Below are 15,235 nucleotides of genomic sequence, written 5' to 3' on the forward strand. Positions count from 1 at the left end.
GTCAGGTGAAGCAAGATGCATATGGACCCTCAACGGTAAACAAATTGAATCTACACTGCAGCACAGCTCTGCAGGTCCCTCCACTTGCAGAACAACTATGTAATTGATCTTTTGATGGAAACTAGCCCTACACATAAGGGCTATGACATGTAGTACTATAACAGGTATTCAAAATATGCACAAAAGAACCATCCAAAAATAAAAGAACTATAATTCCTTAGAAAGGTTGCACATTGAACACATCTAAAATGATTCTAAAAGAATAATGTTGCAGTATTTTTGAAAATAATTTAAACTTCACTTTCCATCTTAGGAATTGTACAGGATACAGCATACTTCTACAACCTGAGCTTAACATATCAAATTACTGCACTCTTGCAATACATTTTCAATAGCTCTGATACTCATTCAATTCAATGATAGCGGACCAACGAAGCAATGTAGATCCAAACAGATAAGATATTGTTTGGGTATGGATGAATGTACACAGTAAGAGCAAATTCTGTGTTTGGGATTTCTGTAGTATGAACGCCAGTACGATAGACTGCATCAGTTATTGTCTGTAGATCTGAGTAAGGCAACTGCAAGGGGAATCCTGAAACCTGGAAAAGCAGAATATTAAACTGTAATCCTAAGTAGTTTATGAATACATTCAAGTAGTTGAATTGGAAACAGTTTGAAATATGATCCGTAAGTCTACATTTATTTCTTTAAGCTTGATATGTATTTTGGTACACTTTTTGGAGCTGTCTAAAACTTGTCAGAATTTTATAAAGAAGCAAGTAGGCCCAAATGCAAGAACATATACATATGGATTTTATGTCATAATTTTCAAGACTTATTCTTCTATGGGCAAAGCATAGATGGTTAAACCAAAACAAACAACAGGTACACTATGATGTGAGCAAACAAGAACTGTGACATGTGACACAAGGCATATTTTCAGAGCACTTATGGAACTTTGTAAGTCAAAGTGCTTTGAGCCCCATATTCTGATGTAGTACTCCAGCTCCTAACAGGTCCTTTATCATGTAAAATTTCTGCTTGAAAACTGTCCTTCCCCTTCCTCCTCCCCCTACTCACATTATTCATAATATATTTAATTTTATCTGTAGAAAAAAAGGGGTAGCATTAGGTCAAGGAAGGGAAAGTACATGTGGCAATGTTATTTTGAAATCTCCCATGCATGCATTCACACAGATACTTTTTATCTTGTACTTGATATAGGTGCAAAGTACAAAGAACCTGCATTATCCTGCCAGTCTGAGTTTTCAAAGTGAAACTCTTCAGATAGTTTCCCTTTCAAAGTGTCACAATCATATTAGTCCAAACATTTATTTTGAGCAAAGATCATTCAAACTACACTTGTCAGGCTGTTGGAAGGGAAAAGCTTCTGAGTCCCAGTTGAAAGCTGAAAAGCAACACTTTCACAAATTTCCAGGGACAGTAACTTCATTGGCAAAAAAATCTTCGTTTATAGCAGACATTCACAAAGGTAAAGACTTATTGTTTTGAAGATCAGCTCTTGTGAAGAAAATTTTCAATGTATATTTCTACAGACATCCAATGAAGCCATGGGGGCCACAAGGCCCCATCTGTGACTAATCTTTTCATGATGTCTTTTGAAGATAAATGGATAGTGATGAATCCTTACATGACCTATTTGAAGCTCTGGTTATGTTTTATAGATGGTGCTCTGGACAGGATCTCTAGAGGTATTGGGCCATTTCCATCAATGGTTAAAATTCATGTCATCCTAACATTCAGTTCACAATGACATCTCATGAATCAGGGATATCTGGATGTTTTAGTGAGAAAAGACTTTTCTGGTTTCTTTACTACAATATATGGAAAGAAGTCCAATTGCAATACCTTTTTAAAATTTTCTAGTTGTCATTTGCCCCTACTTTAAAAAAAAGTTTACCATACTCGCAATTTTTGAGATACCACCGAATTTGCTCTGATGTGCAAGATTTTAAGGTTCAAGTAAAAGATCTTCAGTAACGACTTTCACAGACAGAATATCCACAAGAGGTGGTGAAAAATATGAATAGGTATGCACGATATGTTGACAGAGATCTGTTCTTGCCAAGAGCTACTACACCAGAAGTGTGGAAGCCTGTGTTTTGGGATATTCCCCAGGAATTGAACGTGTGGCTAGAATTTTAAGGAAACACTGGAGTACACTGAAGTTGAATCAAACATTTTCATGGAAGGACTTGAGAATTGCTTACAGTAGGAATACAATTTGAAAGAGCTATTAAGACCATCTGATAGAAATGAAGTTTATAAGCAGTGTTCCAGTAAAAGGACACATGTTTATTGTAATAACTGTAAGATCTGCGATATTACCTATGAATTGGTCACTTGGTTCATTCATCTGGTGAACCAATATCATTATAGTAATGGAGGGGTGGTAGTCCCTGAATGATTTTCAGAGGACTGTATTCATGAGGAGTTGGCTAAACTAAAGGTAGACAAAATGAGGGGGCCGGAAAGCATATATCCAAGGGTACTGAAGGAACATAGAGAAGTTCTAGTGGTACTGCTGGCTGACCTTTGCAATGCTTCTATAGAGTCGAGTGGACCTGGAGGACAGGAGAAGAGTACATGTGGTCCTCCACAAAAGCGGAAGTAAGGAAGAATTGTGAACTACAGGCCAGTAAGTCTAATTTTTGTGGTAAGTAAATTAATGGAAACACTTTTAAAACAGAGAATAGTAAAGTTTTTGGAATCCAAAAAATTACAGGACCTGAGGCAACATGGTTTTGCTAGAGGCAGATCTTGTCAAGCAGATCTGATTAATTTCTTTAACTGGGTGGCCAGAAAATTGGATCAAGGGAGAGTGCTAGATGTGGTGTATTTAGATTTTAGAAAAGCCTTTGACATGGTTCCACATAGATGACCAATAAATAAACTGTGTGCCCTTGGTATGGGCCCTAAAGTGTCTGAGTGGGTTAGGAACTGATTGAATGGAAGGCGACAGAGGGTAGTGGTAAATGGAGCTCATTCTGAGGAAAAGGATGTTACCAGTGGTGGGCCGTAAGGTTTGGTTCTTGGGCTGGTTCATTTTAACATTTTTGTAAGCAATATTGCTGAAGGGCTGCCTGGTAAGGTTTGCCTCTTTGCAGATGATAGCAAAATCTGCAATAAGGTAGACACCTCTGATGGTGTGGATAACATTAGGAAGGAATTAGCAAAGCTAGAGGAATGGTCTGGAATTTGGCAGCTTAGATTTAATGCTAAAAAATGCAGGGTCATTTAGAATATTGTATACCATTCTGGAGACCACACCTTTAAAAAGATATAAATAGGATGGAGTTGGTCCAGAGAATGGCTACTAAAATGGTCAAGTGGTCTTCATCACAAAGCATAAAGGGACATACTTAAAGATCTCAATATGGATTCTTTGGAAGAAAGGCAGGAGAGGGGAAATATGATAGAGACACTTAAATACCTAAACTGTATAAATGCACAGGAGGCAAGCCTCTTTCAATTGAAAGGAAGTTCTGGAACAAGGAGGCCTAGGATGAATGTGAAAGGGGATAGACTCAGAAGCAACCTGAGGAAATACTTTTTAATGGAAAGTGTGGTGAATTCATGGAACGGCCTCCCTTTGGAAGTGGCAGAGACAAAAACACATTTCTGAATTCAAGAGATCTTGGGACAAGTACATAGGATCTCTGAGGGAGTGATAGGAAGAGTAGATGGCATGGCTGGGCAGACTGGATAGGCCATATGGTCTTTATCTGTCTACAATTATCTATGTTTCTATAAACTAGGATTTAACACTACCTGCTGGACTGATTGTGTTTTGTGTGCAGTAAATATGCCATTGCCCTAAGATCTCGGTGTTGTGTCATAAATCATATCCCTGTCTCAGTACACCACATCGACTGCAAGGAGCATTTATTGCATAAGGAACAATGATAAATAGCCTCAATTTGAAGATAGAATAGCACCATTTTTATTAGCAGAATGATTCCAGTTTTGAAAGTTTGAATGTCAGCAGGAAATGATATCATACTTGGAAATGATGTTTCATTGAATCTGTAAGAGTCTTGAGTCTGCAGCCATTTTTGAGAGCTGTTGATCGCAAAGCAAAGGCAATGCCATTTTGAGTAAGTTTTCTAGCCTTTACATTTTATTATGAATAAATTTAGAAATGTGCTTATGCTGCTTGGGTACACGCACCACAACTGTTTAAGCAAAACTATTTTTAGTAGGCACAAATGAAATAATTTATCTCAAAAGCTTCATGCAAAACTCTCCCACCCCTCGACCTGTTGGTTCAGTGCCAGCATGAACACCAAGGTAAGACAACCACCTGATCTCATTTTCCCTCACTGCGATCGCTGAGATTGAGCAGTAGACAGCCCACCACTATGTTGTACATCTGAATACTGGCGTCAGCTAGGGCGAGACAGGTGGTGGAGAGAGCGCTGGAAAAGGCGGAACCATGGTCCTCCAGCACCAGCTCACATGTGGATCTGAGCTCATGAATAGCAGTCAAGGTGCACAGCTGGCTTCAGGCTCCCCTGCACTGTAAGGCTCAAAAGTAGCGAGTAGCTCATTTGCATGAGATTCGCTTTGAGAATCTCTCTGTATTTCCAAATCAGTACATTTTACCGAGGTGGAAATACAGAGCGATTCGTTACGGGGAGCTTAGTGCATCTGGGTCTAAATCACCTGTTAAAGAAAACAAAGCATTTATCCATATGGCAAACTTTGAAAGATATTAAAAAAAAACAAGGTTCTTATGCCTTGGAACTTCATGATCAATGGCACAGCCAGACAGCAAATTTTTGGTGGGCCAACAGAAAGAAAGAATGGGTGGGCAGATGCATTTTCTTTCTGCCCCACCTCCTGCTCCCCAAACCCCCTTGTTACCCTTGCTCCCCTCCCCTTTGTTCCCCTCCTGTTCCACCCCCTGACTCAACTTTAAAATGAAATATTTTAGCTGGCAGGCATCTCTAAGTCCTGCCAGCTGACGATTTTGGCAGCTAGTAATAACTCCCCTCACAGCAGTTAGCAGCAGCATTCCCAGCCATTGATAATGGTACCACACCCATGCTCAGTTCTTGCACATGCTTAGTTCAATTATAAGAACTGAGCATGTGCAGAGTGCCAGTGTTGGTGGCTGGGAACACAGCCTTTGACTGCCTCAAGGAGGTATAGCTGACCACCAACATCAGCTGGCAGAGCTTGAGAATCCCTTTCAGCTAAAGCAGTGGTTCCCAAACCTGGTCCTGGAGGCACCCCAGCCTGTCAGGTTTTCAGGATACCCCCAATGAATATTCATGACAGAGATTTGCATACACTACCTCCACTGCATGCAAATCCTTCTCATGAATATTCATTGTGGGTATCTCGAAAACCTGACCAGGTTTGGGAACCACTGAGCTAAAGTATTTAATTTTAAAACTGAGCAAAAGGGTAGGGAGAAAATACATCTGCCCACCCATTCTTTCTGTTGGCCCACCCAAAAATTTCCTGTCTGACTTTGCCACTGGTCTCTATTCCCCTCCCCTGTGATCAGTATCATGCCTCTCTGTTCCTATCCCTCCTCCCTCCCCTTTTTCAGCATTGCCCCTCTAGGTCCCTATCAAACTCCAACCCCTGTGTCCAGCATTCCCCTCTGTGTCTCTTTGCCCTCCCCCCATGTCCAGCATTATCCCTCTATTTCGCAATCCTCCTCCCAGTAGGTCCAGCATTGTCCCTCTGTGTCCCTATCCCTCCCCCACATGCCTGATCCCACCCATGTCCAGCTGTGCTCTTCTGTGTCCTCTTCTCTCCTCCCCCCCCCCCAATGTCCAGCATATCCTCTCTATGTCCCTCTCTCCTTCCCCAGCAAGTCCACTATTGTCTGTCTGTGTGTCTCTCTCTATGCTTCCTCCATGCCTAGTATCTCTTATCTGTGCCCCTGTCCCTCCCCTCCCCTCTTCCCTTCCTCTTGCACTTCCTACCCCAGGGCCAGTATCTCTCCCTCTCTCTCCTTTGCCACTCCCCTTGCAGCCTGGCATTTCTCTCTCCTTCACTCCCTCTTTGGGTCTAGTGTCCTTTCCCCTCTCCCAATCTAGTCTCCCACACCACCCACCTAGCATTGGTGATGTGTGTGTGTGGGGGGGGGGGTGGGTGGAGCCAGCACCTGGCTGGGATTTAATTTACCAGTGGGCAACTGGGCAGCTGAGACTCCTTTATGAATCATTTTGCCCAGTTGTAAAAGAGACCCTAGCTGCACTGCTGCTAGGTGGGCCTGAGCTGAAAATGAAAAGACCCAGCACACCTGTGGCTATGCTCCTGCTCATGGTCACTATAATTATAAAAGAGAAGCCAATGCTTAATTTATTGTCCCATTATTTCATCAATCATTGCATAGTAGGTTTCTGTACTAACAAGGTTTTCCATAAACATGAGTAAATACTAACCCTGTATTCTCTAAATAAATCTTTTAGATCCTTTTTGGAGAGAGTACTACTATAATTAAGTTCTAGATTTGAAAGACTCTTTTTAAAAATGGTACTCCACTGCCGGTTCCAGCGAGTTGGGTGTTTGGCTCTCCATTCCATAATCTTATTTTTTAAGCTTCTTTCAATCCTGCATTAAGGAGAGAACAAAGATGTTTCACTTAGCTGCCTAACTGCATGGCAACAATAAAAATGTAGCAAAGTACAAGGTAACCTTTTTAAGCAAGAAATACTAATATGTTGTCATTGGGCAATCTGTAATCATTTACCTTCTCTGTTATTTATTTATTTAATTAGTTAGTAATAAACAGAAATATGAAAAATTACTAACAATAAGAAAAACAGTTCATGATCCAAGTAAAAGTACCATAGCAATGTAAAAAATTTAGTTGAGGGGTTGGCCCCATGACTTGGGCCAATACATTAATAATAGCAGTGCTGTCAAACAACAGCAGCTGAGATACATCAATAGTTAAAGATGATTAGTGGCACAGAAAAGTTGCTTACCAGTATGTGGCATTCTCCATTGACAGCAGAATTAACAGTCCCAATTTGCTTCATTTGTTTGAAGGTGTGAATAAACATGTCAATAAAGGTGAACTGGTTGATGTAGTATATCTAGATTTTCAGAAAATTGCCCCCTATCCCATTACTCTTTAATTTTCTGTTGCGAGTTAGGAATTGGTTGATGGATAGAAAACAAAGAGTAAGGTTAAATGGCTATTCCTCTCATTGGAGGAGGGTGAATAATGGAGTGCTGCAGGGATCTATACTGGAACCGGTGCTATTTAACATATTTATAAATGATCTGGAAATTGGAACAAGTGAGGTGATTAGGAGGTCTTTTACTAAGGTGCACTAGTGTTCTTAGTTTGTGCTAAAATTCAGCTGGTGCTAAACGCTGATGCCCATTATATTCCTATGGGCGTCTCAGCATTTAGCATCAGTTGAATTTTAGCGCAAGCTAAAAATGCTAGTATCTTAGTAAATACCCTCTAAATTTGAAGATGACACAAAACTATGCAAGGTTGTTAATACTCATGCCAACTGTGAAAAATTACAGGAAGACCTTAGGAAATTGGAAGACTGGGCATTCAAATGTCAGATGAAATTTAATGTGAACAAATGCAAAGTGATATACATTGGGAAGAAGAACCCAAATCATAGTTACCTGATGCTAGGGTCTACCTTGGGGGTCAGCATCCAAGAAAAAGATCTAGGTGTCGTTGTAGACAATACGCTGAAATCTTCTGCCCAGTGTGCGGCGGTTGCTAAAAAAACAAACAGGTTGCTAGGAATTTTTAGGAAAGGGATAGTAAATAAGACGAAGAATACTATAATGCCTCTGTATCGCTCCATGGTACGACCTCACCTTGAATATTGCATTCAGTTCTAGTAAAGGGATAGACTGTAATTTGGTACATTGCTTATTTTTGCCAGGGGATTTTTAGGGATGGGAGTTAACATTATGGACCCTTTTTCTGCAAGCAAATGACCTATGGATGTAAGGATTATATAAACAGGTCAGATGCAGCTTTTAATAGAATACTAGGGCAGGAATCCAGTACACAGTATGATAATAAGACATTAACCCTATAGATCCTAGCATCCTGTTTGCTTTTTGTCTATTAGATTGTAAGCTCTTTGAGCAGGGACTGTCTTTCTTCTATGTTTGTGCAGCGCTGCGTATGCCTTGTAGCGCTATAGAAATGCTAAATAGTAGTAGTAGTAGTAGAGCCTTCCCTCTGAGGCAACTTCTGGTTTGTGGGACCAGGAAGTTGCATTAAGAGTGGAGGCTTGGGGCTGGTGCAAGCAGTAGATATGAGTCACTGGTTGTTACCAGTAAAGGACTAAAGGACTTAAAATGTAGTAGGGTTTGGGGGAGTGGAGTTAAGAGACCCCAGATCACTAGGAGGGAAGGGGAGGGAGAGATGCTGGGTGGAGAGCAGGGTTCTTGTGTCCTTCCATCTTGGAAGGCCCACCCAAAATTGGGTGTCTGGCTACACCCCTGGCTAGGAGTTTGGCATTAATGTTGTTATCAATATTTATCAATGAAATAGGTCTATAATATTCAACTTTGGTATGATCTTATCCTGTTTAGGTAAAAAGATTATTATGGATACCAAAAACGAGCCTTTTTGTGCTCCCTCTTGTAGCAAAGTCTGGTATAGGTCCAATAGTTTAGGGGCAAATATGTATATCTGAGAAAGCCAAATAAAATTCTATCATAAACCCATCATTCCTGGGCGCCTTTCCTTTGGGCATTGAGTTCATTGCAGTAAGTACTGCATCTTTTGTAATTTCTCCCTCCAAGTGTAAGTTTTGGTGTGTTGATACTGTAGGATGTGGAAATCATTTGACAAAATTTGTGAAGAGGCATTCAGAAAAATTGGTCTTATAACTATATAATTTATTTAGGCTTGAAATTGCTGAAAAATGCCTATATCATCAGTATGGCGTTGCCCCGGTGCATCTAAAATGTAAGAGGTTCTGGGTTTTAATTTTTTTTTAATTTTAGATATTTTATGAGAAGATGACCAGATCTATTATTTTCTGCATAAAATTTAGGGGTCCTTTTATTAAGCTGTGGTACAAATGACCTTCATGCACCCTTATATACGTCTTTTCCCCGTGCACTAAGGCTATTTTACTGCAGCCAGAAAATGGTCAATTTTCCCATTTAAAAAAAAATGAATGGCCTAGTGTTAATTTTGTCATTAGCATGCGGCCATCAAAAAATTAGTGCATGAGCATTCACTGACATCTATTTTTTAGGCAATAAGAGCTCACACACTAAGCCTGTGCTAATCAGTTAACATGTGGTAATGTAGATACACTAACTATTAGCGCAGAAACTTTCCACCACGACATCTTTCCACACATATCACTAAGAGTCTGTTCGATACTATTGTCTTCAGACAATTAGTCTGCAACTTCATTACTTTGGTCTGAAAATACTGACCTAGAAGGTTCTTATCCGGTAGCTCTTTAGGCACAGCGTCCCTCATCACATTTGTTAACTTTCTCAGTAGAGAGAACATCTGACCGGATTTCTTATCACTTTCATTAATCATTTTTGAAAAATAACTTTTCTTAGCAAGCTTTACATGAAGATTGTATTGTTTTTGTAAAGCTCTATCTGCTGCTCTGTTTTTACACCACTGTTGCTCTAAGTGTCTCAAGTGACACTTCATCAGCTTCAGACCCTCACCAATCTACTACATTTCTTTGAAGGGGTGAACAAAGATGTGGATAGAGGTGAGCCGGTTGATATTGTGTATCTGGATTTTCAGAAGGCGTTTGACAAAGTACCTCATGAAAGACTCCAGAGGAAATTGGAGAGTCATGGGATAGGAGGTAGTGTTCTATTGTGGATTAAAAACTGGTTAAAAGATAGAAAACAGAGAGTAGGGTTAAATGGTCAGTATTCTCAATGGAGAAGGGTAGTTAGTGGGGTTCCCCAGGGGTCTGTGCTGGGACCATTGCTTTTTAACATATTTATAAATGACCTAGAGATGGGAGTAACTAGTGAGGTAATTAAATTTGCTGATGGCACAAAGAGGGGCATAATCGAACGGGGCGCCCAAGTTTTCCTGAGGATGTCCTCGCAGGATGTCCTGGCGAAGTGGCGGGGAAACCCGTATTATTTATTTATTTATTGCATTTGTATCCCACATTTTCCCACCTCTTTGCAGGCTCAATGTGGCTTACAATACATCATGAGTAGTGAAAAGTATATAAGAAGATTGACATTTGGTATTGCAAAAGGATCTTGGGTAACATGATAATGATAAAACATGATAGTAGTGTAACAAGCAAATATTGTAAGACAATTCTGGATATGTGTGTAGGAGTTCACATTTGTTGATCTTCGTGGTATGCATTGTTAAAGAGATGGGTCTTCAGTAGTTTGCGGAAGTTGGTTAGTTCGTAGATCGTTCTTAGGTTGTGCGGCAGCGCGTTCCAGAATTGTGTACTCAAACAGGAAAAGGTTGACACATGCATTAATTATCGCCGCATCTCAAAAAAGATATAGTGGAATTAGAAAAGGTCCAGAGAAGGGCGACCTTTATCCTGGTAAGGCAAGGTCAATGTAGTGACCACAGCATAGTAATCTGACCAAGAAAGGGGATAAACATTTAAACCATTAATCCTACAACTGCTATTTAATGGTGTAAATAGTAGGTCCAATGTATGACCCCCAATCAGACAGAAAAGTACTAAATATATCAGTATGTGCACACTTCTGCTCAAAATGTACATTAAAATCTCCTAAATGACTATGTTTTCATATTTTATTACTAAATCTGCAATTGAATGAAATATATCATCCAATTTTGCTACTGACAACCCTGAGGGTCAATAAAATAGTGCAAAATAGCAAATACAGGACACTGCAACTTAGCAATAAGTACCTCTCTATATGGGACGGAGAGGATAGGGATTTCCACCACCTGAAATTGCTCTAAGAAAAGCAAAGCTAATCCTCCACTTTTCTTAGACAGCCTTGACATGGAGAGATAAGAGAAACCTGAAGGTATGGCACTAAATGTATAGTGCTCTTCTCCATGCCTCAGCCAGATTTGAATTAGGCCTGAGATTTGAAGGTTATGTTCCTGTATCAAAGGTAACACTAATACTGGCTTTGATTTCAACACCCAACAGTTTAAGACTCCCACAATCCTCTTCTGCTTCTGTCTTTGCAGTCCATGAATAGGGTAATATGGATATTGTTCTACTAAAGAGTTTCATTTATTAGATTGTGACCTCTTGTTAAATTTTTTATTTTAATGAATAGATTCATGGGGCTTGTCTCATTTTGAGAACCACCAGGGGAGTTACATATGCTGTTGACATCATGAGGGCACCCCCTTTTAGGCACTATGATGCTGATCAGTGAAAGCCTATTCTACAATGGCATCTAGGCACACAGATTCTGGTATAACCTGGCATTGGAGCACTGCAGTTACACCAGCTATAGACCTAGCATAACTGCAGGCACCTAAATCTGGCAAGAGCGCATGTAACATACAATATTCTATAAGTTGAGCACTTGCTCCACCCATGTGAACACCTCTTTGCATTTATACAGTATGTCACTTATGCGTATCCTTGAGTGCTTTAGGACCAGATTCAGTATATGGCACCCAAATTTGGGCACTGGAAAAACTCGATGCCCAGTGCTATTCTTATAAAGGTGCTCCAGGTTGAGCGTCCTTTATAGAATAGCACATAGCGCTAATTCCTGGTGCCCAATTTGGGTGTGAATCTGTGGTATTTTACAACACTGCGTACCCTGACCCACTCATGCCCTTCCCATGGCTATGCCCCCTTTTGAGTTGCACACTATGGGATTTGGGCTCTCAAGTAGCAAGATATGCACACAAATCCAAATTGGTGCCAATTAACATCAATAATTGATTGCTAGCACCCAATTATTGGCATTATCTGGAATGTTACCCTTTATAGAATCTGGGGGTTAATGTACATCTACCTAAGTGCTAGTATTCTATACATTCACATGTGCAAATGGCATGTAAATACAAGTGTCCAGTTATTGAATTGCTCTTCACATGGTCTAACAACCACAGCATCCCCCAACCTGGTGGCTGTGGACTCATTAACAGGGCCGCCGGGGGGGCATGGAAGGCAAAATTCCCTCCAAGGAGGGCCTAGTACCAGGCCTTTGGAGGGCTGTCACACCAACAAGCTCTGTGGATACCAGTAAAAGATTTTGTTCCTGAAGTCAAAAAATGCTTTCCTCCCTTCCCATCTTCTTCCTCACCACAGATCTCACCTACAGGATCCTACAGCCAGCAGTGTTTCAAAATCAGAGGAATTAAAACAGGAAGTTGCAGTAGAGAGGGTGGGACGTGGCAGAAGGAAGACCTTGGAGTCGGAGACGGCCTCTGACTGTGAATCTCTACCAGCTGCAGGAACCTGTAAGGGACAATGGCAGGGGTGGTTGGGCGGGCAATAGCGACAGGGATGGTGGGAGGGGGCGGCCGGGGGGGGGGGGTTCCTGAAGATTTTTTGCCCCAGGCCCAGCTTTGTCTCTCGGCGGCCCTGCTCATTAACATTTCCTAGGCTATCAGACTGGTGATCTTTTCTGGTGGGAAAAAAAGCTTTCTCCCAGAGTAGTGTCTAACAGAGCTCCTATGAATTGCAAATTAGATTTTGGATATTTATGAAAAACAGTTGGTTATACTGATATGGTGGTTGGAAATTTGTATCTGCAACAAAAAAATAAAAATACATTTTTAAACACCTTTAAAGAGTGGTGATAAAGATGACAAGAAGTAAGTCTATCCAGCTCTGCAGAAAAACAAAGACTGAGAGGCCCCACATGATGACACTGCATGGGAAGCACTGCACATATACAGCAAACTATCAAAAAGCTTCCAGAAGTTGCTTTAAACTCTAGAAGCATTTTCCCATGCTGGCCTCTATAGGATGATGTCACCCACTTGTAAGAACTTATAATCATACGTGTGCTCAGAAAAGAAAACTGTTGCTACAGTGTGGATCATGTTGGCCTATAAGTAGTACTGGATATGTATTAAGCACATCTCTGGTTCTCAGGTCTGGCAAGTGTTTCCAGAGACATCTGGGCATACTGTTTGGGGATGAAGGAGAAAAAAATGGTAGAATTCAAGGGGAGAAAATTAAAATAAAAAATGTAACGAGGTCACAATCTAATAACATAAATGCATTAACATTTTAATTTGATGCCACCTAATTCTTACAATATATGTATAGTAACATAGTAACATAGTAGATGACGGCAGAAAAATACCTACACGGTCCATCCAGTCTGCCCAATAAGATAAACTCATTTGTGTATACCTTACCTTATATAGGATAAGGCTTCTTTTACATAGCGGCGCTACCCTTGATCCTGGGGAACTGGGTTCAATTCCCACTGCAGCTCCTTGTGAATCTGGGTAAGTCACTTAAACCTCCATTGCCCCAGGTACAGAATAAGTACCTGTATATAATATGTAAACTGCTTTGATTGTAACCACAGAAAGGAGGTATATCAAGTCCCATCCCCTTTCCCTTTCCAATTAGCAACATGCAGAATGTGGAAAAGCCCATTCAGTTTCCATGGGCTTCTTCATATTCAGTGCATGCTAATTGGTAGCACTGCTTTGTAAGAGGAACCCATAATTTGCTGTACCATTTGAAAATATTTAATTAACAAAGCAGTTTTTTGTCAACAATAAATGTTTTCAAGTTGCTACATATAATTTCAAGACAGTAAAATATAACCTCAGTAGTTCTGCAACATCCAGACAGTGAAATCATACTGAGACTTGTGTACACTTTATATTCTCCTAGATAGAGTGAAGAGATTTCCAATAAAATATTCATATTGGCCAACTGAATTTTTCAACGGATAAATTTAATAAAGTTGTAAAATAACCCCTGGATTCTATATTTGGTGCCCAGATTTTGGCACACTCCTGAGATGCGTGTGTTGCTTAATGAGCTGCTATCAATAACTGGATGCTAACAACTAATTATTGAAGTTAATTTGCACCAATTAGAATTTGTGCACACATCTGGCTGTACGCTATTCTATAAGACTGGGTGCCTAATCCCATAGCGTGCAACTCAAAAGGAAGTGTGGTAATGGGAGGGCATAGGCAGATCATGAGTGTTCTAGAAAGTTGCATGCAGTGTTATAGAATAATGGGTCAGAGCGCTCAATTTGGGCACCAGGATTTACACCAGGTTTCAACAGTCATAATAGAATAGTGCTTAGTGACAATCTTTTCCACCGCCCATTTTTGAGTGCCATTTATAGAATTTCCCCCTAAGTGTGTAAGAGAAATTCATTATTTTTAATATTGAAAAAGTCATACCTTTTCTCCAGCTCTTGTACCATGCTTTTATTAGTAGGAAGATAATTTATTTTTTCTGGCTAAAATAAAGAAGAAGGATTTTTATTCCATGATTAAGTACAATTTTATTTATTTATTAATTTATTTATTAAAATGTATACCCTGCCTAGCAAAAAAATGATCAAGGAGGATTCCAACCAAACGTTCATAAAATATCACAGATCATATAACATAATACAAAAAACCCACTTCAAATCAGTAGACATTCCCACCTCTAATGTAGTACATCATCCAAAAATCTCACTGCAGAAATAACCAGGAAGTGTATTCCATGGCAGTAGGCCAGCAACTGAAACCCTAGTGGTGTGGCTCCTCACTGGATAGTTCCACTGAATATCTTTACAGACTGCTTCGACACTATTCTGATAGTGACAGGGTGGAGACACAATTTATCAGGATAATAACAGTGATTTTCAATTCTTCTATCTGGATTATGCTCATACCTCATCACTGTTCCCTCTAAGCTGAGTGGGAGTCCTCCAACTGCATTGCTACAGTAGGGGGTGGTGCTTCAATATTGTGTTTCAGTTGCTAGGGACAGGCAGGTTCCCTGGAGTCCTCCAGAGCTTGCATGTCCCTCGCTATTGGAAACATGCTACTGAAACAGTATCCCCCACTGGCAGAACTGTAGGCGGAGGACCCCTGCTCAGCTTAGAGGGAACATTGCACTTCACCCCTCTATCCAGATATTCAGCAGCAACCACTATCTGGATACTGCTGCTGAATATTCAAATAATTTCTCATGGCAACCAGCTTAAAAAACAAACACTGACCATCATGAGCTTCAGTATGGGGGGGGGGGGGGTCATTTCAAACTGTATCAAAAGCTGAGGTAACATCAAGTAACTCCAGGACAAGCTG

At 40.4% G+C, this 15,235-nt stretch overlaps 1 protein-coding gene across 1 annotated transcript in view; it reads right to left on the reverse strand.

The window, feature by feature from the left end:
• Nucleotides 1-413: 413 nt before the first annotated feature.
• CC2D2B (coiled-coil and C2 domain containing 2B) overlaps nucleotides 414-15,235 on the reverse strand; it is a 227,789-nt gene continuing 212,967 nt past the window's right edge. Inside the window, 3 exon segments of the mRNA XM_030204963.1 lie at nucleotides 414-602; nucleotides 6,429-6,597; nucleotides 14,336-14,394. Of these exon segments, the coding sequence (XP_030060823.1) occupies nucleotides 414-602; nucleotides 6,429-6,597; nucleotides 14,336-14,394 (417 nt within the window).

This window comes from Microcaecilia unicolor, chromosome 5 (assembly GCF_901765095.1).
Source record: "Microcaecilia unicolor chromosome 5, aMicUni1.1, whole genome shotgun sequence".
Taxonomy (NCBI): Eukaryota; Metazoa; Chordata; class Amphibia; order Gymnophiona; family Siphonopidae; genus Microcaecilia; species Microcaecilia unicolor.